Raw genomic sequence first — 23838 nt, 5'->3', positions numbered from 1 at the left:
ACCACAGATCCACTGGAACAGACTTCCCTGTAATAGACCTGCTTTGAATTTTTTTCAAGAACATCTGCATACTGTTGCAGGTCAGGGTCAGTTGTTCCAGTGCACATCTTTGCCGTAGCTACATTTTTTAAGAAATCATGCAGCTTTGTTTTCTCCACACTGTCTGTCACATTTGGAACTTTCTTTCCCAACACAAAGAGATCAACTGTGAAATCACTACTTATTAATGCTTTCATTTTTACCTAATCCAGCATCAAATCTACAATGGCCACTGTCAGCTGACTTGAGTCTTTTGATAGGAGGCACCAAGGTGCTGGAAGTCTCTGTGCATCCCTCTGAACTTCCTCAAATGTGTAGTATGCCACCCGCTCAGGTAGTTCTGGGGGTGGACGGCTAGTCTGCAACCAGAATCAGCATCATGCAGATAACTGAATATTTATTTTTATGCAAAAGAGATCAGTAAACATATGTACAATAATATACTATGTGTAACAGGTTATACACCACTCACTAATTATGTATTTTTAAACAGTGTTGTTCATTATCAAATGAAGTCCATTCATTAACTTTGTATGTGACTGTAGAATAATTACACTGGGTGTCCAGAATGATTGCCAAAGACTAAAGAGTAAGTCATCTTTGTGATTCTCATAGTTTAAAATTTATTTTCAAGGAAAAAAAAACAGACAATATTTAATCATTTATCTAAAATATTTTTATACCTTTGTATAATTATATATCAATAGTTTTATGCTTTATGTGTGAATCTTATTCCCTTTAAAAAAAATGTACCAGTAGGTTTGGGGTGTGACTAGCAATATATATATATATATATATATATATATATATATATATGTGTGTGTGTGTGTGTGTGTGTGTGTGTGTGTGTACTTTTATTATCTCAGCTGTGTGTATTAATGGATAACATAAAATACTCACCATGGACTGGCAGTTAATACTGTCAAAATGTTAGCATGCATTAAACTTCTAACTATGAAATTGTGCTTGCTGCATCAGCAAAACCTGAAGTTTTCAATCATTTTCCAATTTTCAACAACTGTCTACGAGTATGAATCAGCTGAAAAAACAAAAACAAAGTCTAAGTATATTACAATAGTACATGCACAATACAACCCAAGATGAAGTAAAGCTTGCACCTTTAGTTAAAACAGGCATACAGTGATATACCAAATGTGTGGTACCAAATCCTGAAAAATAGCACTAGTATAGTAGTTAACAATAAACAATCTTCCCCCTCCACAAATGATTTCTGCTGGCTATGACCTACCAATGGTTTTCGTGGGGGTGGTTTTGGTGTTTCCACTGACTTGTAAGTTGTAAGGCATGAATTCAGTTGGAAGACTTCCAGGAATCAAGGATCGCACACCAGTGGGTCCTGCAAGACATACCATTTGGCATAGTCTACATCAAAAAAGATTATATTTTACAAAACTTTCCTACCAAAAAAACATTCAAACTTAACAATAAGTGCACACAAAAATGTGCGCAATACATTTTACTATCGTGCACACCAAATGTTATTTTAAATATTATCTTTATACATTAAGAATTGTTATATAAAGTGCATTTGTAAAGTACCATTACATTACAGAAGCTTATTATTGTGCAGGAACTTGGTTGATACTACACACTTATGATTATCGTTATATGCTTATGCTTACTTTAAAAATGTATGTAATCAGTGAAAGTTGAAAACGGTTTAGTAATCACCAGCATAAAATAAAATAAAAAATAAAAAAAGAACCTGCATTCATCTACACAGAGACACATAATATATATACATATATATATATATATATACATATATATATATATATATATATATATATATATATATAATTAAAAAAAGAACCTGCATTGATCTACACAGACACATTTATATAGATAGATAGATATATATATATATATATATATATATATATATATATATATATATATATAAAGTAAGCATACTAACAAATAAACACACAAGCAGAGATACACCTACAGGTATCATATCAACTGATGCTGTTATAAGTACAACTCACCATATCTAAAGCAAGAATCTGTGAAATGCCGTGAACAAACTGTCGCTCTGTCTGGATTGAACCCGCGGTCGACGCGTGTGTTCCGAGTCGTAGCGGAAGTGTTCTGCCCGGCAGGTGCTGGAAACCGTTCTGTCCGATGCTCTTGGGATGCGCGGAGGAAGTTGACCGTTTATGAGATACTAGTGTCTATGTCTCGAGCTAGTGGGTTGATGTGGTGTGGACTACAGGCGCTTGAAATAATCATACTTGGGTTGGTCCTGTGGTAAAGAGGCACGGCATTACAAAACTGTCACCCTCGTTTCATGTGTCTAGTCCAGGACAGATACAAAAATAGGTCAAAATGTCTGCAACAAAACCGTTCTTTTCACGATAAAATAGAATAAATCACACTGAGATACTAGTGTCTATGTCCATCTCATTCTGTCTTGTACCTGGCCTCTTATAAAAAAAAAAAAAAGGTATTGAATGTACTGACGCAGCCTTTGCAGTCGATCGAGGCATCGGTTGTCATTTTGTCGTTGGTGGCTTTCTGTGCATTTTGGGGGGGTTTCGTTTTTGCGGTAGAAAGTTACAGGGAAGTTGTCTCAGTTTTGAGGTGAAAAAAAAAAAAAAAAAAAAAAAAAAAACACCCAAAAAGCAGGGGGTGTAAGAAAGAACCAGGCTGACTGACCGGGCCTTGCAAGATGGTTGCCTCTATTGTCACAGCGGTGGTTGTTGCGCTGATGGTGTTTGTCGGTGAAGTGGCGGCCCAGGGTGATGTGTTTTCCCAAATGCCTAATCTACCGGAGACCAACCTGAAACCCTTCAGGTCAGTTGCGCTTTGTTACAATACAATACCATACAATACAATACATCTTTATTCACCAATTTGGAAATTAATTGTGGATCCACAGGCTCATCACTTATACCCTACACAATATCTCAGCCCACAGCCAAGTCCAGCACGCTCACAACATGACAAAGGCTGGACAAAGGATAAAGAGCAAAGTATAAAGTTAAATACATACAAGCAAGTAATACAAGCAAGTGATACAGCACAGTGGGTGCATTTCACACACACACACACACACACACACACACACACACACACACACACACACACACACACCTAATACCCCTTACCATACACACACACACACACACACCGCATTTTGTGATATAACATGAATAATAAAAAAAACATGTCAGAATAAGAAATGCTTCCATAAAATAATTATAAATTGGTAAATGGCAAGTTTGATATAAAAAAAAAACCAACCCATCAATATGCAGTAAAGGAGATAGACGAGATATGTTCCAAAGTTGCTGTTGTTGTTGTTGTTGTTGTTGTTAATGATGATGATGATAATGATTGTGACGAGGTTGATGATGAAAATGTTGTTAAATGGTGATGACAGCCCCGAAATTAAATCTTAGTGGTCAGCGGATCAAATCAATGAATAACCTGATTTGATTTGTTCCAAAAATGATTTGATGTTTGTTTTGTAGATGTTGACGCTGTGTGCGTCGGGTGCATTCATTCATTCACTCATTTATTCATTCATGGTGATGTTGACGCTGTGTGTGTCGCGTGCATTCATTCATTCATTCACTCATTCATTCATGGTGATGTTGACGCTGTGTGTGTCGTGTGCATTCATTCATTCATTCATTCACTCATTCATTCATGGTGATGTTGACGCTGTGCATGTCGCGTGCATTCATTCATTCATGGTGATATTGAGTGATTGATTGATTGATCGATTAATTGATTGAATCATTCATTCATTCTGGACTTCTTGAAAGAAGTGAACATTTTTAATTGGATTTGAAGGTTTTAAACTCTGGAAGGGTTTTAAACTTTGAGTGGGAAGCTTGAAGCGGTTTTTAAAAAAAAAAAAAAATTTTTTTTACCCTTGGTGCAAACGTGACGACAGCCTTGAGGTGGCCTTAGTGGTCTGCGAGGCTCAAAGCACCATAATTCAGTTTGATTTAGTCATTCGGCAGGGACGCAGCGGCAGATTCGGTTGGGCGTTGTTCTGGATCCTCTTCCTGCGCCGCATTTTTTTTTTTTTTTTTTTTTTTTTTTTTTTTTACCTTCCGCGACCGCAGACCGGTGGATACACTGATACACTGATCCATTCTCACATGAGTGGGGTGAGGAAAATCGGAATGAAGTACCTATTCCCACAGATACAACACCAAGCCGAAACGGGGCCTGGAACTCTGATCACTGGTGAACTCCTGGATCGGAAGTCCAACTACCTTTAGAACCAATTCTACCACGATGCCCCATTTTAAAAAGACTGATCGATAGATGCGCTCACATTTTGAGCTCCTTTGCATCATTTTGGTTGTTCCCAAACATAGGATATAAAGACTGGTTATTTATCAAGTACTACTCCCTTCGGTTTATAAATGTCTTCCCCCCCCCCTTCCCCGCCCCTGCCCCCTCCCTCCCCCCTCCCCCCCCCCCTCCGTTGTGTGGCAAAATAGTGACATAACAACATGCCGCTGGCACAGGAAATACATTTTAATGGGGCTAAAGAAGAGTAAGACGACGACGAAGAAGAAGAAGAAGGAGAAGAAGAAAATCGCACAATGAAGGACACAGCTGTGGTTGTATAACCACCACCCCGCTCCCCCAAACTCCCCCTCCGCCACCCACCCCTTCAATATTTTCCCCCTCCTGCTTTCTAGAGAGAGAGAGAGAGAGAGAGAGAGACGAGGGGTGGGGAGGGGGTGGTGGACCTCAACCAAGGATGAAAACCAAACTCACGTGTTCTTTGCGCCCTCAGCATGGCGCCAGGGGCGTAATATTCTCCAGGGACTCAAGCGGGTTCTCATAAATAAATGCCTGTGGCAGACTTTGCGCGTGTGAAATGCTGTTTTTCTAGTGTCATGGTTTGGAGGCCTTTTTTTACATTTTTAAACTACCCCGTTCCCTTCCTCCTTCATTAATCCTGTTCCCAAATTGCTCATAATATCTGCTCCACCTCCGCCCCCCCCCTCCCCCCCCGCACCCCCGCCCCCCTTCCTATCCCTTCCCCACTTTCTTCTTCTCCTTCTTATCTAAGAAGAGTCATTGGGGCGCCGCGCAGAAGAATTGTTCATCAGATATTTCCATGTTTGTCGGTTTGTATGTTAAAGGCTGGCTTTCTGCAGATGGTTTCCCCCCTGTCCGTTCTGCTATGTTGTCTGTCCATCATTTTTGTCACACACAATTCGTTCTGCTGCCGCCCACAAAGCCTTTCAACAGTGCCTTTGTTAGTCGCCATGAGCTCACCCACTAGAGAAGACTGCGAACATTCCTGTTGATTGAACATTGATATTTGGCTTTTCTTGATCTCTGCCTGTAAAGTCTGCCCGACCCAGTAACATGTCGCTTACTTGCAGAGCAAGTACTGAAGGAGCAGACCCATTACTTGGCTTATATCACAGGTTGACAAAAAGCGTACAATTGGACCTACAGCAAAGTGAAAGCTGTATGATCATTAATTTCTCCTCTGCATTTACAGCTGAGTCTTTTGTGAAGGACTATGAGTGAGATTGCACTGGCTCTCAGTTAGTGCTGCAGCCTTAGGGGCTAGTTGGCTTTGAGGAACCATCCCAACACCGACCGTCCAAAACACCCTCTCCTCTTGACCTCGAGAGTGGGGATGAAACTTGGGCAAGGCCCTCTCCACTGTAATTAAATTCTAGCCCAGATAGAACAGCAGATGCTTCCTTTGCTGTTCTGATGGTCATAGTCGGACACGACTATGATAAATACACTAAACGAGCATAGGGTATTGGCGTGAATTCACCACAGTCGATGAATCTGTTCTTTATTTTTGTTGTGTGTGTGTGTGTGTGTGTGTGTGTGTGTGTGTGTGTGTGTGTTTCTTTATGAGAAGCACATCTTGTTTTGTGGGATGGTCGTGAGAAAAGAACATATGTTGATACTGTTGCGTAGTGGGAGGGAAAAAAAAATCTCTCTCTGTCTACAGACACTCTTTGGGGCTTCTTTGCTTTTCACCTCTCCCATCTCACGTGACACAGACGGAACATACAGCCCGTAAATTAGCGCTTTAAAGGATATTAACAAAAAACCAAACAACTACGATCTGACACCCTATGGTCTTGTGTTGTACTGTTGCATGTACCCCGCTGCACTTCAGTTGAATGAAGTTTATTTAATGTGCGCGCGCGTGTGTGTGCACGTGCGTGCGTGTGTGTGTGCTAAGTAGAAAAATATGTGGAGAAGGGGATACTACTTGAAACCTAATACTGACAAAGAGAATAAATGCGTCACAATAACATGCAAAACTGCAGACAAAATGCAGAGAAAAACAAAACAAAACAAACAAACGACTAACAACATAATTATATACAGACGCAGGTGCAGGCCTCTCTCTCTCTCACTCTCTCTCTCTCTCTTACACACACACTCACACAAGGAAAAAAAAAAAGCAAACTGCAAAAGCGAGCGAAGTACTCGCGGAGGAAAAACACACGAAGAAATGAGAGCGTGCGCGCGTGTAACACACACACACACACACACACACACACACACACACTGAATGGCCACGTCTTGTCACGATTGCTATAGCCCCGTGACAAGTGTGACGCGTGACATGTTACCAGGTGCATAATTTGCACGTGAGGTCGACCCGTTATCTCCGAAATCTTCTCTTTGAACCCCCCCCCCCCCCCTCCTTATATTTTATGTGTGGGTTTTATAATCTGTTTTTAAGGTATTGTTGATTGAGATAGGTATCCATCGACAATAGAGTGGTGATTGATGTACAGAGTCGGGGTGTGGCTGGACAGGTGAAAACAGAAGTGACAATCCATCTCACATTGCGCACAGGTGAAGTCTTGACGACGCTGGTCCGTGTCGTTGTGGGCCTTTCTGAGAACCTTAGTCTGGTCCGTGTCGTTGTGGGCCTTTCTGAGAACCTTAGTCTGGTCCGTGTCGTTGTGGGCCTTTCTGAAAGCCTCAGTCTCTTTGCCTCGGAATGCTGGGGAGGCGTCTCTTCGGACATGGAGAGACCTTTCTGCACCGTCCTCCTTCAAGCTGACTGTTCCGAGGCTTCAGCTTCACAGGTAATCAGGTCGACGTTTATACACTAAACTCCGTATCGGCGACACAAAGCAGTGCCCCTGCAGAACAGGCAGCCAGACAACAGAACATCTGCTGCAGTCTGCCCGCTCCACCAAGCACTCCGAGAGAAAACCTGGCCCGACCCAATCCCAGCGGCCCGGAGGACTGAAGGACCTGCGACTTACTACCACCTTCGTCGAGGAGACGGGGGAATCCATCTGTTAAATGACGAACGAGACAACAGCAGGTCGACGTTCATGTCCTGAGACCCTCTCTGTGCAGGTGTCTTCATGGCACAGTTAGTATTTTCCGGTTGGAGGTTTTCCCTCTAGGCCCTACCAGTTCTCCGTAAAGTAGATCCTTTGGGATTACATCAGAACACTAGAACATCGAAAAAACCCTGGCAAATGTACACAGACATCGAACAAGTAACCCCACTCAACCTGTTAGAGACAAGAACGGAGAAATCATCACCGGAAAAGAAGAAGAAAGAGCAAGATGGACAGAATATTTCAAAGATACCCTGAACAGACCATCACCAACAGTCTCCCCTGACGTGACACCGGCTGTAGAGCTATTGGATGTTAACATCAACCCACCAACGAAGCTGGAGACCATGAAAGCCATCAAGTCCCTTAAGTCTGGAAAAGCAGCAGGACCAGATGGCATACCACCAGAAGCCCTGAAAGCAGATATTGAGACATCGACTGACATGTTGCACCCATTGCTAGTGAAGATCTGGGAGACAGAAGCAGTACCACAAGACTGGAAGAAAGGCTACATCGTTAAACTTCCAAAGAAGGGCGACCTGTCATCATGCAGCAATTGGAGAAGGATTACGCTTCTGTCAATACCTGGAAAAGTGCTGACAAGAATCATCTTGGACAGGCTGAAGACCGCCTTAGACAAGACCCTGCGAGATGAACAGGCAGGCTTCCGTCAAGACAGATCCTGCACGGACCACATTGCCACCATGAGAATTATTATTGAACAGTCCTTGGAGTGGCAGACCTCCCTGTACAGCGTCTTTGTGGACTTCCAGAAGGCGTTCGACAGCGTGGACAGGGAGGTGATATGGAAACTAATGCAGCACTACGGCTTTCCTCTAAAATATATTGCCATCATCCAGCAACTGTATAAGGACGCCACCTGCCAAGTGATACACGAGGGAAAGCTGACTGACCCCTTCCAGGTACGAACCGGTGTACGTCAGGGCTGCCTATTGTCTCGGACAATTTTTCTGATGGTGGTGGACTGGATCATGCGGCAATCCACAGCAGGCCAGAAGACCGGCATCCAGTGGACCTTCACCAAACAGTTGGAAGACCTCGACTTCGCGGACGACATCAGTCTCCTCTCCCACACGAAACAACACGCACAGGAAAAGTTAGACCGCGTCGCAATAGAGGCAGAGAAGACCGGCCTCAGGATCAACATCGGAAAGACAGAGATCCTACGCATGAACAACAAGCAGCAAGACCCAGTCCAATTACAGCAGGAAGAGATCAAAGAAGTGGAAAAGTTCACATATCTGGGCAGCGTAGTGAGCAAGGATGGTGGAGCAGACGATGACACCAAGAGCCGCATCAATAAAGCGAGACACGCCTTCAGAACTCTCCGACCCATCTGGCAATCTTCAGCCCTCTCACTTCAAAACAAGATCAGAATATTTAACACCAACGTCAAGTCAGTCATGCTGTACGGCTCAGAGACATGGCGCACTACCAAGACCAACAGGAACAAACTCCACACATTTGTCAACAGATGCCTGCGCAACATTCTGAACATCAGGTGGCCTGAAATCATCTCAAATGAAGACCTCTGGGACAGAACCAAACAAGCACCCATAGAAGAAGAAATCAAAAAGAGAAAGTGGGGGTGGATAGGCCACACGTTGCGCAAGTCACCACTCAACATCACTCGCCAGGCACTTGACTGGAACCCCCAAGGCAAACGCAAAGTTGGCAGACCCAGGCAGACTTGGAGAAGAAGTACGGACACTGAAGTGAAGGCAGCCGGAATGACGTGGGCCCAGATAAAGAGGATCGCCCCAAACCGTGTCCGTTGGAGGAGTGCTGTTGCGGCCCTTTGTTCCCGAGCGGAGCTATAGGCATAAGTCAATCGAATATTCTTAAAATGCATGCTTCAAGACACACTGGGCAGTTGCTGCCCCAGACGATAGGGGAAAGAATGGTAGTGATTAGTTAAGGTGTGTGGGCGAAAGTGGTACATAAAAGGCAAATATGAGTCTGTGGAAGAAGAAAAAGAAAGATGAGGGGAAAAAAAGAGGAGGATGGAGGCCCCACAAAAAAAGAGAGAGAAAGAGAAAAAAAAAGATCCTTTGGGATCCGGCCAGTGTTTATTCCCGTTCACTGACCGAGTCAGAGCATGCATCTCTGTTACATGCTGGGGATTCCAGCTCTCCTCTGGACGGTGTTGTTTGAAGCTTTGCCCTGCTAGACGGTGTCCAGGATGCGGCGAATGCAGCACGTGTGGAAGACATTGTCGAGCTTACGTTTCCTGTCAGGCGCGCAGTTTTGAGGGTGTCGCCTGTTGATGTAATTTTATACTGCGCATGTGCTGTCAAGTTGTTTACAACGCAATGTTTGTTTCGCCCTTTGGTGCAATCCCCCTTCCGCTTCTCTCTCTCTCTCTCTCTCTCTCTCTCGTTTCATCTTTTATTCTTTACTCTCTCCTCTCTCGCCTCCTCCCACCCCCCTCCCCCCCACCCCCGCCCCTATCTCTTCCTCTCTTCTGATATGAATTTTCTATATTTGTTATTGTGCGTTTCTTTTTCTTTTCTTTATTTATTTGATTTTGTACCACAGGGCTGGGTGGAAAAAAAAAAACATTCTTGTCAGTATGCTTATCTCAATACCCTGGAAAAATAAAATTTCGTTCGTCCGTTCCTTCGTTTGTCCGACATGTGATTGTTATTGCTAGTTTTCGCTGTCGCTCCTTGTGTTTTGTTTTGTTTTCCGGTTTCGTTTTGTCCCCAATTTCAGTAATTAGACAATCGAGCGAGCAAACATGAGAGGCGTTGTCTTGCAAGGTGGTCATGTTTCATTTTACACCACAACATTGTTTTGACAAGTAAAATGTGACAGGAGTGACAGGGAAAATAAATGCTCCCCTTTCTGCATCCTGAATGGGATCGGGGGGGAGCGTCACGCCTGAATAGTGACTTCATTCATTTTTTGGTCGTCGTCACGGAGTCACGCTGCGGGTATTGGGGACCAGATGGTATGCAGAAACTAGAGCACGTGTGTACGTCTTTACATTATTTCAGTCACAGATGTGTGTGTGTGTGTGTGTGTGTGTGTGTGTGTGTTCAGGAGAGGGAGTGGAGTGTGATGGGGGCAGCCGATGAATCTTTAAATCTGATAAGTGAACCAGTGAACTAATTTGCTTTTCCTCTTGATGAAGATATAGACTAGACCAAAAGCACAGATGAAGATATAGGCTAGACCAAAGGCCTACACACACATAACCCCCATGCCCCCCCCACCCCCCGCCCCCCCTTAAAGGTTACCTTTTGTCAAGGTAATAAACTGAAGACTATAAGCCTGTAACTCGAAACATCAGATAAAACTTATTTTTAAAAATTCACTACTTGAAGTTAGTATTCATGGAAACCTTGATGTTTCATTATAAATAAAATAAATGTAAATTTCAACATTGATAGTTTTGGTTAGATGAATGCTTCTCTTTATATGTACCTGATACATTGAAATGCTTTTGCGGAACTTTCTGGAACTGAGCTGGAACCAGATAACTAGGAATCGGGATTACCAGTTCTTATTGTATCATATTTGGACCGAAGAAATCAACGAAGGCACCGTGGTAGACTTGGGTAGGCGTTGGACGTGTGTTCAAGCATTCCCCAGTCATCACGGTTCGAGGCCCTGTTTCGGCATGGTGCTGTGTTCTTGGAAAAGTCACTTTGCTCCGAATCTCCTCACTTCACCCAGGTATCAATTAGGTACCTGACTTCGGAAGGGGAGGGTTAAAACGGCGAGTAGAGGATTGGGCCCCGATCTCCTGTGCCTGAACCCTGGACTCAGTGGATTTGAATTCATTGACCTGATGGCTGCAAAAGTTCTATGAGGCCTTTGAACTTTTAAACCTTAAGAAAAAACAAAACAAAGAAACAAAACAAAAAGAAAAAAAAAAGAAAAAAAACATCCCCCAAAAACCAACAACCCAAAAACTTGATTGTGAGAACTCTCTCTTTCTCTCTCTCTCTCTTTCTCTCTCTCTCTCTGGGTGGGGAGTGGCGGGGGGGTTGGGGTGGGGGGGGGGGGAATCTTTTGGACTTTCTATCTGAGGGTTCTGGTTTCCAATCCCGATCACTGCGGCTGGTGGGAAAAGGATGGGCATTTTTTTTTCTTCCGATATCCCATGTCAACAGATGTGCAGACCTGCTAGTGCCTTTAACCCCCTTCGTGTGTATTCGAGAGGAGCGGCCTGTCCAGCATTGAAAGCCTGCTGATCCAGTGCCAGCTACGCTAGATAGGACACGTTGTCCGCATGACAGACAGCAGGATCCCGAAGATGCTTTTGTATGGCCAACTGAAGGAAGGCCACCGCGAACTTGGAAGACCCTGCAAGCGCTTCAAGGACACCTTGAAGACAAACCTCAAAACCTGTGACATAGACATCGCTTCCTGGGAAACTCATGCCCTTGACCGCTTTCGCTGGAGGATGCTGTGCTCTAGTGGCATAAAGACGTTTGAAAACAAGAGAACGCTGGCCATTAAGGAGAAGCGGGAGCGAAGGAAGCAGGGCTCAATTTCTGGAGACGTTTTCCCTTGCAACACCTGTGGGAAGAGCTGCGCAGCTAGAATCGGCCCCTTCTCCCATATGAGGACACACACCGACAGATAAGCCTGCCTGCCTACTCATCCGTCTGACCGAGGGGAGACTCCATCATGTGTATTCGTTCGCAGAAGATCAGATATGCACATTAACTCTTTCCATACGAACGGCGAAAGAGACGACGTTAACAGCGTTTCACCCCAATTACCATCATCAAAATATTGCCAAGTGGAAGGCTCTTTTACTGAAGAGGTGAATGTTGACAAAGAATACCACAATTCTGACGACGGAAGCTAAAGGTTGGGTCATTCAGACACCCACTAGACATCCGAGGGGTTTGTGCAGAGGAGAAGAGAAGACAGGCCGTACTGAGTGAAAGATCCTGTGATCCATGTTAGCGTTCGGTGGGTTATGGAAACAAGAACATACGCGGCACCCCCCCCAAAAAAAACAACAACAAGAAACAAACAAACAAAAATAAAAAGACGAAGTGTAACTGCTTAGATGGTGGGGTAAAAACGGTCATACACGTGAAAGCCCTCTCGTGTATATTCGAGGGAACGTGCAGTGCAGTCACAGCCCACTAACAGAGAAGAAGGAGAAGCAGATTACAGAGCTAAGGAAAACAACAAAAAAAGTTCGACTGTGCTTACAACAGTGCTGAAAATGCTCGTGTATCCACAGTCATAAAGTACTGAATGTCACCGTACACAAGGTACACAATTCTTCTTCTTCTTCGTTCGTGGGTTGCAACTCCCACGTTCACTCGTATGTGCACGAGTGGCCTGTTACGTGTATGACCGTTTTTACCCCGCCATGTAGGCAGCCACACTCCGTTTTCGGGGGTGTATACAATTCACGTCAATGTTTATCAACTGAACCCCCTTCGTGTGTATACGCACGCAAGAAGATCAAATACGCACGTTAAAGATCCTGTAACCCATGTCAGCGTTCGGTGGGTTATGGAGACACGAAAATTACCTAGCAATCATGAACCACGACAGTCATCGACAAGTCGTTGTTGGTCGTGTAACGGAAAGAAGAAGAAGAAGAAGAAGAAGAAAAATGTACTCTTCCTAGGCTCAATATTCTTTCATGTCGTTGTGAATGTCACCCCGTGCTGTGGTTGCAGTCTTCCGCCGCCACCCGCTCTGGTCGGCCCCTTGGCTCCCAACTCCTGGCTGTCCAAGGCCCACAAGTACATGATGGGCATGGTATCCGGGCCTGAGTCCATGGTGGTCATGAACGGTACGTCACTTTGATGGGAGGGATGATTGACGGCTTCTGTCTGTCTGTCTGTCTGTCTGTCTGTCTCTGTGTGCGTGTCTCTCTGTATCTGTATCTGTCGCTTGATTTAGATTTTACTTGGAGGTGTCGAGGAGTTGGTCTTTCTAACGATGTTTTTTTTTTATATAATTTTTATTATTATTATTTTTTAATCGACCTTTGATTAATTCAAACTTTATTTTCTGTTCTCCTCCATTGATTTCAAGAACCTGACAGGCATTCAGCCCTGAAACGGCTACTTTGCATTGTCGGCTGGGCTATAACTAAAAAAGCAACATGGTTGTTGTCAGTCTCTGTCTCTCTGTTGTTGTCTCCATCTCTCTACCTGTGTAGCCCTTACCCCCCTCACCTCCCCCACCGCCCCCACTTCATTTTCATTGCTGTCTGACTGTCTCTATTACTCTCCCTCTCGCTCGCTCCTGCTCTTTTATTCGCTCTCTGTCTCTGTCTGTTCTGTGTGTGTGTGTGTGTGTGTGTGTGTGTGTGTGTGTGTGTGTGCATTTGTGTATGTGTGTGCACGCGTGTGTGCATGCGTGCGCGTGCATGTGTATGTGTGCATGCGTGCGTGTATATGTATATATATATATATATTTATATATATATATATATATATATGTGTGTGTGTGTGTGTGTGTGTGTGCGTGTGTGTGTGTATGTGTGTGTGTGTGCGCGCGTGCGTGTGTGCGTGCGCGGGCGCCTGCATGTGTATGTGTGCGTACGTGCGTGCGTATATATATATATATATATATATATATATATATATATGTGTGTGTGTGTGTGTGTGTGTGTGCTTGTGTGTTTGTGTGTGTGTGTGTGTGTGTGTGCGTGTGTGTGTGTGTGTGTGTGTGCTTGCGTGCGCCGTGACTGAATGCATGCGTGCATGTGTGTACGTGAGCAAAGTTTATAAACTGATAACGGTTGGTTGTGTTTTGTTTGATTCTTTAGTTGTTTTTATTTTATTTTATTTTATTCATTTTTTTTTATTTGATTTTGTTTTATTTTTGCGTATTTGTACTTAACCCCTTGGTTACCGATCCTCGATGATATGAAGTCAGTGTGCAAGAAGTGCTTTTAGTGTACTTTTAAGCGGTGCGATTTTCTTTGCTGAACAAAAATAACGTGACGTAGTCACAAGAGGAAGGGATCCGAAGAAAGAGAGGTGACCAACAACGTTGATCTGTAACTCGGTCTGACCTTGTGTGCAGCTTTATACCAACCTCAATTCAGCTATTAAACAGTCAATACTTGATAATCAGACCTGTGATGAAAATGTATGCCAGAGTGTGTGTTTGTGGAAAGTGACATCTCAAATCAAAGTATTGTTGAATTGCATTGTTATTATATGTCTTTTTATGTCTTATGTCTACTTTTAGTATGCTATTTCATGCCTATTTTATTCATATCCTTTTAATCGATTTTGTGTTGCACATGTATGGTTGTGATGATGTATGTATGATTTACTCTAAGTTACCCTTTAAAGGTTTCTGTTGTGTTGTTTTTATCTACTGTGATTATTTATTGTACGCATGGGTTGCCATCTGAACATTTTATGTCTTTTATGTATACATGTTGAATGACAGTGTGATTTCCGTGTATTATTTATGTGTTTTACACCACAGATGAATTTCTCTTGTTGAGATAATAAAGTATTCTGTAAATTGTAATCTGTAATCTCAGACAACAGCCCTTCACTGACGAACGTGCCCCCCCCCCCGCCCCCCTCCAACCCCCCCACCCCCGCCTCCGTCAGCAGCAGTCAAATGGTTAAAGGAAATACGTCTGATTTTTTAAAAAAATTTAAAATTTTTTTACCATGATGATGGATTTTGTTCCCCTCTCTCTCTCTTTCCAGGGTACATCTACACGGGTCTGAGTGACGGGCGAGTTGTGGAGATCTCTCCCCAGGGGAAATTTCGCCAAATCCGGAGATTGGCCCATAACGCGTGTGGTGGGTGGTTTTCGTAGAAGTGTACGACAGTGGTATGTATACCTGTTAGTCCGCAAGGCCGAGGGGCCTACCATGCACCCACCCCACCCCCCGTACACCCCCAGGAATGATGTATAGTCACATAATGTTCTTCAGTGTTCGTTCAGCTTTTTCTTCTTTTAATTCTTAATTTAATTTTTTTTTTTTTTTTACTCCATGTTCCCAAGGGAAAAAAAGCGATGTTCTGGAGTTACAGCCCTTCAAACGAGGGTTCCCTCTCGCGCCCCGGCCAACGAACTTAGACAAGCTCAATTGCAAACCTTCATAAATCATATCTATAGAAAAGAAATCACCACATATAATGTATTTTCTTTTTCAGTAAGATAGTTTCTACATAAAAAACAACAACAAAAAACAAACAATCAAACAAGCAAAACAACAACAACAAAACAAACAAAAACAAAACAACAACAACAACAACAGAAAACCAACCAACCAACTAAACAAACAAACAACCCCCCCTAAAAAAAAAACCACCCCCCCAAAAAAAAAACACACACACATATAAATGAAATATGTTCATCCATTCTTTCGCAATTAAAGATTGTACTGGTCAACTATACAATCTTCACCCAAATAACGGTAAATAGTCCGGTTTAAAAAAATATTTTATCACTTAAGTAAATTTCTTTTCGACATTTCTTTTTACACATAGACCTGCGCGAATCTATTTAGAAATTATTTCATTACATCTAAGTGAAATTTGTACCCTTCTGGGAGTAGTACTGTTCGAGTTATTTCTCCAACGCCCTGAAATACTCTTCTGCCAGGAGTCACATTTGAGTTGCAAAATGTGGTGGTTTCTGTTAGCAACATTTACATCTGTTACGTCTCCTCGCTTACGAATACGATAAGTACCCATTTTAAGAATGTTGATTGAAAATGCTCAGTGTTTGTCGTGCAAATAGTCGCAAAATGTGGTGGTTTCTGTTAGCAACATTTACATCTCTTACGTCTCCTCGCTTACGAATACGATAAGTACCCATTTTAAGAATGCTGATTGAAAATACTCAGTGTTTGTCGTGCAAATAAGCGATATTAGTCAGTGAGATAAGATTTACCCACCGAGCACTACCCCTACCCACTAGCACTTACAGGAATAAAGCAGACTGTTTTCAAACGTATTGAAAGTGTTCCATGCTGATTTGACATTTGGTTTTCCACAATAAGCCACACGATTTGGTAACTTAAAGTTAATGTGAGGCTGCCTTTCTACACGTATTTCAGTCCTGAGGCTACCTGTGCTACCTTTCTTTCTACATGTATTTCAGTCCTGAGGCTGCCTGCGCTACCTTTCTCTCTTCATGTATTTCAGTCCCGAGGTTACCTGTACTACCTTTCTTTCTCCATGTGTTTCAGTCCTTAGGCTACCTGTGCTACCTTTCTTTCTCCATGTGTTTCAGTCCTGAGGCTACCTGTGCTACCTTTCTTTCTACACGTATTTCAGTTGCGAGGCTACCTGTGCTACCTTTCTTTCTACATGTATTTCAGTCCTAAGGCTACCTGTACTATCCTTCTCCGTGTATTTCAGTCCTAAGGCTACCTGTGCTACCTTTCTTTCTACATGTATTTCAGTCCCGAGGCTACCGGTACTAACTTTCTTTCTCCATGTATTTCAGTCCTAAGGCTACCTGTGCTACCTTCCTTCCAACATGTATTTCAGTCCTGAGGCTACCTGTGCTACCTTTCTCCCTACATGTATTTCAGTCCTAAGGTTACCTATACTACCTTTCTCTCTTCACGTATTTCAGTCATGAGGCTACCTGTAATACCTTTCTTTCTACACGTATCTCAGTCCTGAGGCTACCTGTAATACCTTTCTCTCATCACGTATTTCAGTCCTGAGGTTACCTGTAATACCTTTCTTTCTACACGTATTTCAGTCATGAGTTTACCTGTAATACCTTTCTTTCTACACGTATTTCAGTCCTAAGGCTACCTGTGCTACCTTTCTCTCTACACGTATTTCAGTCCTGAGGCTACCTGTGCTACCTTTCTTTCTCTATGTATTTCAGTCCTGAGGCTACCTGTGCTACCTTTCTTTCTACATGTATTTCACTCCTGAGGCTACCTGTGTCACCTTTCTCTCTCCATGTATTTCAGTCCCGAGGCTACCTGTGCTACCTTTCTTTCTACATGTATTTCAGTCCCGAGGCTACCTGTGTCACCTTTCTCTCTCCATGTATTTCAGTCCCGAGGCTACCTGTGCTACCTTTCTTTCTACATGTATTTCACTCCTGAGGCTACCTGTGTCACCTTTCTCTCTCCATGTGTTTCAGTCCTGAGGCTACCTGTGCTACCTTTCTTTCTACATGTATTTCACTCCTGAGGCTACCTGTGTCACCTTTCTCTCTCCATGTATTTCAGTCCCGAGGCTACCTGTGCTACCTTTCTTTCTACATGTATTTCACTCCTGAGGCTACCTGTGTCACCTTTCTCTCTCCATGTGTTTCAGTCATGAGGCTACCTGTACTACCTTTCTTTCTACATGTATTTCAGTCCCGAGGCTACCTGTGCTACCTTTCTCTCTACATGTATTTCAGTCCTGAGGCTACCTGTGCTACCTTTCTTTCTACATGTATTTCAGTTGCGAGGCTACCTGTGCTACCTTTCTTTCTACATGTATTTCAGTTGCGAGGCTACCTTTGCTACCTTTCTTTCTACATGTATTTCAGTCCCGAGGCTACCTGTGCTACCTTTCTTTCTACATGTATTTCAGTCCCGAGGCTACCTGTGCTACCTTTCTTTCTACATGTATTTCAGTCCCGAGGCTACCTTTGCTACCTTTCTCTCTACATGTATTTCAGTCCCGAGGCTACCTGTGCTACCTTTCTCTCTACATGTATTTCAGTCCCGAGGCTACCTGTGCTACCTTTCTCTCTACATGTATTTCAGTCCTGAGGCTACCTGTGCTACCTTTCTCCCTACATGTATTTCAGTCCTAAGGTTACCTATACTACCTTTCTCTCTTCACGTATTTCTGTCATGAGACTACCTGTAATACCTTTCTTTCTACACGTATTTCAGTCCTGAGGCTACCTGTAATACCTTTCTCCTTTCACGTATTTCAGTCCTGAGGCTACCTGTAATACCTTTCTCTCTCCATGTATTTCAGTCCTGAGGCTACCTGTACTACCTTTCTCTCTCCATGTATTTCAGTCCTGAGGCTACCTGTAATACCTTTCTCTCTCCATGTATTTCAGTCCTGAGGCTACCTGTAATACCTTTCTCTCTCCATGTATTTCAGTCCTGAGGCTACCTGTAATACCTTTCTCTCTCCATGTATTTCAGTCCTGAGGCTACCTGTGCTACCTTTCTCTCTACATGTATTTCAGTCCTGAGGCTACCTGTGCTACCTTTCTTTCTACATGTATTTCAGTTGCGAGGCTACCTGTGCTACCTTTCTTTCTCCATGTATTTTAGTTGCGAGGCTACCTGTGCTACCTTTCTCCCTACATGTGTTTCAGTCCCGAGGCTACCTGTGCTACCTTTCTCTCTTCATGTATTTCAGTCCCGAGGCTACCTGTGCTACCTTTCTCTCTACATGTATTTCAGTCCCGAGGCTACCTGTGCTACCTTTCTCTCTACATGTATTTCAGTCCCGAGGCTACCTGTGCTACCTTTCTCTCTACATGTATTTCAGTCCCGAGGCTACCTGTACTACCTTTCTCTCTACATGTATTTAAGTCCCGAGGCTACCTGTGCTACCTTTCTCTCTACATGTATTTCAGTCCCGAGGCTACCTGTACTACCTTTCTCTCTACATGTATTTCAGTCCCGAGGCTACCTGTGCTACCTTTCTCTCTACATGTATTTCAGTCCTGAGGCTACCTGTACTACCTTTCTCTCTACATGTATTTCAGTCCCGAGGCTACCTGTGCTACCTTTCTCTCTTCATGTATTTCAGTCCCGAGGCTACCTGTGCTACCTTTCTCTCTACATGTATTTCAGTCCCGAGGCTACCTGTGCTACCTTTCTCCCTACATGTATTTCAGTCCTAAGGTTACCTATACTACCTTTCTCTCTTCACGTATTTCAGTCATGAGACTACCTGTAATACCTTTCTTTCTACACGTATTTCAGTCCTGAGGCTACCTGTAATACCTTTCTCCTTTCACGTATTTCAGTCCTGAGGTTACCTGTAATACCTTTCTTTCTACATGTATTTCAGTCATGAGGCTACCTGTAATACCTTTCTTTCTACACGTATTTCAGTCCTGAGGCTACCTGTGCTACCTTTCTCTCTACATGTATTTCAGTCCTGAGGCTACCTGTGCTACCTTTCTCTCTCCATGTATTTCAGTCCTGAGGCTACCTGTGCTACATTTCTTTCTACATTTATTTCAGTTGTGAGGCTACCTGTGCTACCTTTCTTTCTCCATGTATTTCAGTCCCGAGGCTACCTGTGCTACCTTTCTTTCTACACGTATTTCAGTCATGAGGCTACCTGTAATACCTTTCTCTCTCCATGTATTTCAGTCCCGAGGCTACCTGTAATACCTTTCTCTCTCCATGTATTTCAGTCCTGAGGCTACCTGTAATACCTTTCTCTCTCCATGTATTTCAGTCCTGAGGCTACATGTGCTACCTTTCTCTCTACATGTATTTCAGTCCTGAGGCTACCTGTGCTACCTTTCTTTCTACATGTATTTCAGTTGCGAGGCTACCTGTGCTACCTTTCTTTCTCCATGTATTTTAGTTGCGAGGCTACCTGTGCTACCTTTTCCCTACATGTGTTTCAGTCCCGAGGCTACCTGTGCTACCTTTCTCTCTCCATGTATTTCAGTCCCGAGGCTACCTGTGCTACCTTTCTCTCTACATGTATTTCAGTCCCGAGGCTACCTGTGCTACCTTTCTCTCTACATGTATTTCAGTCCCGAGGCTACCTGTGCTACCTTTCTCTCTACATGTATTTCAGTCCCGAGGCTACCTGTACTACCTTTCTCTCTACATGTATTTAAGTCCCGAGGCTACCTGTGCTACCTTTCTCTCTACATGTATTTCAGTCCCGAGGCTACCTGTACTACCTTTCTCTCTACATGTATTTCAGTCCCGAGGCTACCTGTGCTACCTTTCTCTCTACATGTATTTCAGTCCCGAGGCTACCTGTACTACCTTTCTCTCTACATGTATTTCAGTCCCGAGGCTACCTGTGCTACCTTTCTCTCTTCATGTATTTCAGTCCCGAGGCTACCTGTGCTACCTTTCTCTCTACATGTATTTCAGTCCCGAGGCTACCTGTGCTACCTTTCTCTCTACATGTATTTCAGTCCCGAGGCTACCTGTGCTACCTTTCTCCCTACATGTATTTCAGTCCTAAGGTTACCTATACTACCTTTCTCTCTTCACGTATTTCAGTCATGAGACTACCTGTAATACCTTTCTTTCTACACGTATTTCAGTCCTGAGGCTACCTGTAATACCTTTCTCCTTTCACGTATTTCAGTCCTGAGGTTACCTGTAATACCTTTCTTTCTACATGTATTTCAGTCATGAGGCTACCTGTAATACCTTTCTTTCTACACGTATTTCAGTCCTGAGGCTACCTGTGCTACCTTTCTCTCTACATGTATTTCAGTCCTGAGGCTACCTGTGCTACCTTTCTCTCTCCATGTATTTCAGTCCTGAGGCTACCTGTGCTACATTTCTTTCTACAGGTATTTCAGTCCTGAGGCTACCTTTGCTACCTTTCTCCCTACATGTGTTTCAGTCCCGAGGCTACCTGTGCTACCTTTCTCTCTACATGTGTTTCAGTCCCGAGGCTACCTGTGCTACCTTTCTCTCTACATGTGTTTCAGTCCCGAGGCTACCTGTACTACCTTTCTCTCTACATGTATTTCAGTCCCGAGGCTACCTGTGCTACCTTTCTCTCTACATGTATTTCAGTCCCGAGGCTACCTGTGCTACCTTTCTCTCTACATGTATTTCAGTCCCGAGGCTACCTGTGCTACCTTTCTCTCTACATGTATTTCAGTCCCGAGGCTACCTGTGCTACTTTCTTTCTACACGTATTTCAGTCATGAGGCTACCTGTGCTACCTTTCTTTCTACATGTATTTCAGTCCTGAGGCTACCTTTGCTACCTTTCTTTCTACATGTATTTCAATTGCGATGTTACCTTTTCTTTCCACAGGTGTTTCATTTCACTGATACATGTTGTGTCTGTCTAGGTGTCACGGTGACGAGCGAGGCGATATGCGGACGCCCTCTTGGTATTCGCGCGGACAGCAACAGAAACCTGGTGGTGGTGGACCCTTATAAAGGCATCTTCAGGATCAACCCCAGACATCGTGAGTACTGTATTTCTCTTTTTTGTCACAACAGATTTCTCTGTGTGAAATTCGGGCTGCTCTCCCCAGCCAGGGAGAACGCGTCGCTACATGACAATACAGCGCCGCCCGTTTTTGTTGTTGTATTTTTTCCTGCGTGCAGTTTTATTTGTTCTTCATATCCACGAACACGTCAGCCATTATCTGCTGACGTGTCGTTAACTGTAGACGAAAATGGGGTCAGAATTCACCACGTGTCATCTACGGCCGTGTCATATGTTATCTGCTGAGTTGTAGTTCACTGCAGACAACTGTGGGATTAGTATCTACGACACTGCATCAACTGTCGAGTAACATTGTTGCTCTGTGTGTGTGTGTGTGTGTGTGTGTGTGTGTGGATACGCACATATCTAGGAATGGATGGATATAACCACATGCGTATGGATAGATATATGGATTTAGGTATGCGTTCTGTTGTGTCAATTAAAATTTTAAAAAAACAGTGATAAAAATAAGAAAAAGACTCCAAACAAAAAAACAAACAAAAAAGAAAAACCCCAACAAAACAACAACAAAAAACAGACAAACAAAACATGATTCGATTTCATTTGATTAGATCAATTAACTCTAGCATCAGGTGTCAGTTAACCATATAGTTTTTGACTGTGAGTTAATGAAGCCGTACCTGCACGGAAGTATGTCATTATGAAAACACTGGAAACATAAAACGTTTTAATGTTCATGATATTTTTTTTCTCTTGTTAAACGGACGACTTCTGTTTTAGGAAATCTGTTCAGTAATTTTTCATTAACTTACCGTATTTCTATTTACTTCAAAAGATGATGTTTACTTTTGATTTCCCACCCGTCCATCTACCCCGTTTTGCCCAGCTCACCATTCCATTCCCACCTCCTCTCCTAACTGGAGATGTGGAGTGATGGCCTCGAGGTAACGCGTCCGCATAGGAAGCGAGAGAATCTGAGCGCGCTGGTTCGAATCACGGCTCAGTCGCCGATATTTTCTCCCCCTCCACTCGACCTTGAGTGGTGGTCTGGACGGTAGTCATTCGGTCCCGTGTGCAGCATGCACTTAGCGCACGTAAAAGAACCCACGGCAACAAAAGGGTTGTTCCTGGCAAAATTCTGTAGAAAAATCCACTTCGATGGGAAAAAACAAAAACAACTGCACGCAGGAAAAAAATACAAAAAAATGGGTGGCGCTGTAGTGTAGCGACGCGCTCTCCCTGAGGAGAGCAGCCCGAAGTTCACACAGAGAAATCTGTTGAGATAAAAAGAAATACAAATACAACTACAAATAACTAACATTCCTATGTGAAAATGTGGAAGAATTTTGTTTAGTTATCTAAATATGTGAAAATGAATCCATCAACAAAATCTCTACAATTACCAGCGCCAAATTCCCGTCTCCCCCAGGTAACCTCACGTGGCTGATGTCGCCCAAGGACGTGGAGAAGGAGGTGGGGAAACTTGAGTTCCTCAACGACCTGACGGTGACCAAGAACGGCCTCATCTTCTTCACCTCCTCCTCCGCCAAGTACCCGCGAAATAAGTTCATGAACATCATTCTGGAGGGTGACAAGTCTGGACGGTGAGTGAGTGGGTGGGTGGGGTGGTGGTTATGGTGGTGGTGGTGGTGGGTGGTGGTGGTGAAGTGTGGACGATGAGTGAGGGGGTGGGGGGGATGTGGGGACACACAGACACAGACAGACAGACAGACAGACAGACAGACAAACACACACAAAATACACACACACAACACACACACACAACACACACAACACACACACACAAAACACACACACAACAGGCACACAACACGCACGCACACACACACACACACACACACACACACACACACACACACACATATATATATATATATATATATATATATTCACGTACATATACACACAAGGAAAGAGAGAGAGAGAGAGAGATGCATACACGCTTAGATGACAATTCCCACCGAAAAGGAAGAGCGTTGTGTTATTTGCATACTAGCTTCATGTTTGACAATTTGTCTTTAGAATGTTGACAGTGAAGTGACAAGTAGAAGGTTGTGACAGATTGCCTTCAACGGAGCAGAACAAAAGCGAGAAAAAAAAAAAAGACTACATCGTGTTGGGTAGTGTCAAATTTGGTAGACCAAGCTGTCATTTCACTGGGGGGTGGGCGCGGGGGTCGGGGGGGTGGGGGGTGGGGGGTATGATGACACATATACGATCCAGTTGTGGGATGCCGGGGTTGGTTACATTGCGGAAAAGTCAATGACAAAGATTAGGTAGCATTGCAACGGTGAACATGTTTTCAAATCCTGGGACCTACTGCCTTGGACTACCCCCTT

At 43.6% G+C, this 23838-nt stretch overlaps 2 protein-coding genes across 4 annotated transcripts in view; one reads left to right on the top strand and one right to left on the bottom strand.

Moving 5' to 3' along the window:
* Positions 1-275: 275 nt before the first annotated feature.
* LOC143281474 (uncharacterized) lies at positions 276-2559 on the bottom strand. The gene is made up of 4 exons (XM_076586685.1): positions 2524-2559; positions 2049-2151; positions 1289-1396; positions 276-398 (listed from the first exon to the last, which is right to left on the bottom strand). Exons 1-4 carry the CDS (start codon positions 2557-2559, stop codon positions 394-396), a joined length of 252 nt encoding a protein of 83 aa, XP_076442800.1. The 3' UTR covers positions 276-393.
* Positions 2164-23838, top strand: part of LOC143281722 (adipocyte plasma membrane-associated protein-like) — a 42144-nt gene continuing 20469 nt past the window's right edge. For all 3 annotated transcript variants that reach the window (XR_013055157.1, XR_013055156.1, XM_076586994.1), the window contains exons 1-5: positions 2164-2856; positions 13064-13179; positions 15071-15166; positions 21375-21494; positions 22908-23082. Coding sequence is in view for 1 of the 3 variants with exons in the window: in XM_076586994.1 (XP_076443109.1) it covers positions 2732-2856; positions 13064-13179; positions 15071-15166; positions 21375-21494; positions 22908-23082 (632 nt within the window). In the remaining 2 variants the exon portion in view is untranslated. The remainder of the gene's footprint in view (positions 2857-13063; positions 13180-15070; positions 15167-21374; positions 21495-22907; positions 23083-23838) is intronic.

Source organism: Babylonia areolata, chromosome 4 (genome assembly GCF_041734735.1).
Source record: "Babylonia areolata isolate BAREFJ2019XMU chromosome 4, ASM4173473v1, whole genome shotgun sequence".
In the NCBI taxonomy this organism is placed as follows: domain Eukaryota; kingdom Metazoa; phylum Mollusca; class Gastropoda; order Neogastropoda; family Buccinidae; genus Babylonia; species Babylonia areolata.
This window is presented reverse-complemented; position numbering and strand designations above follow the sequence as displayed.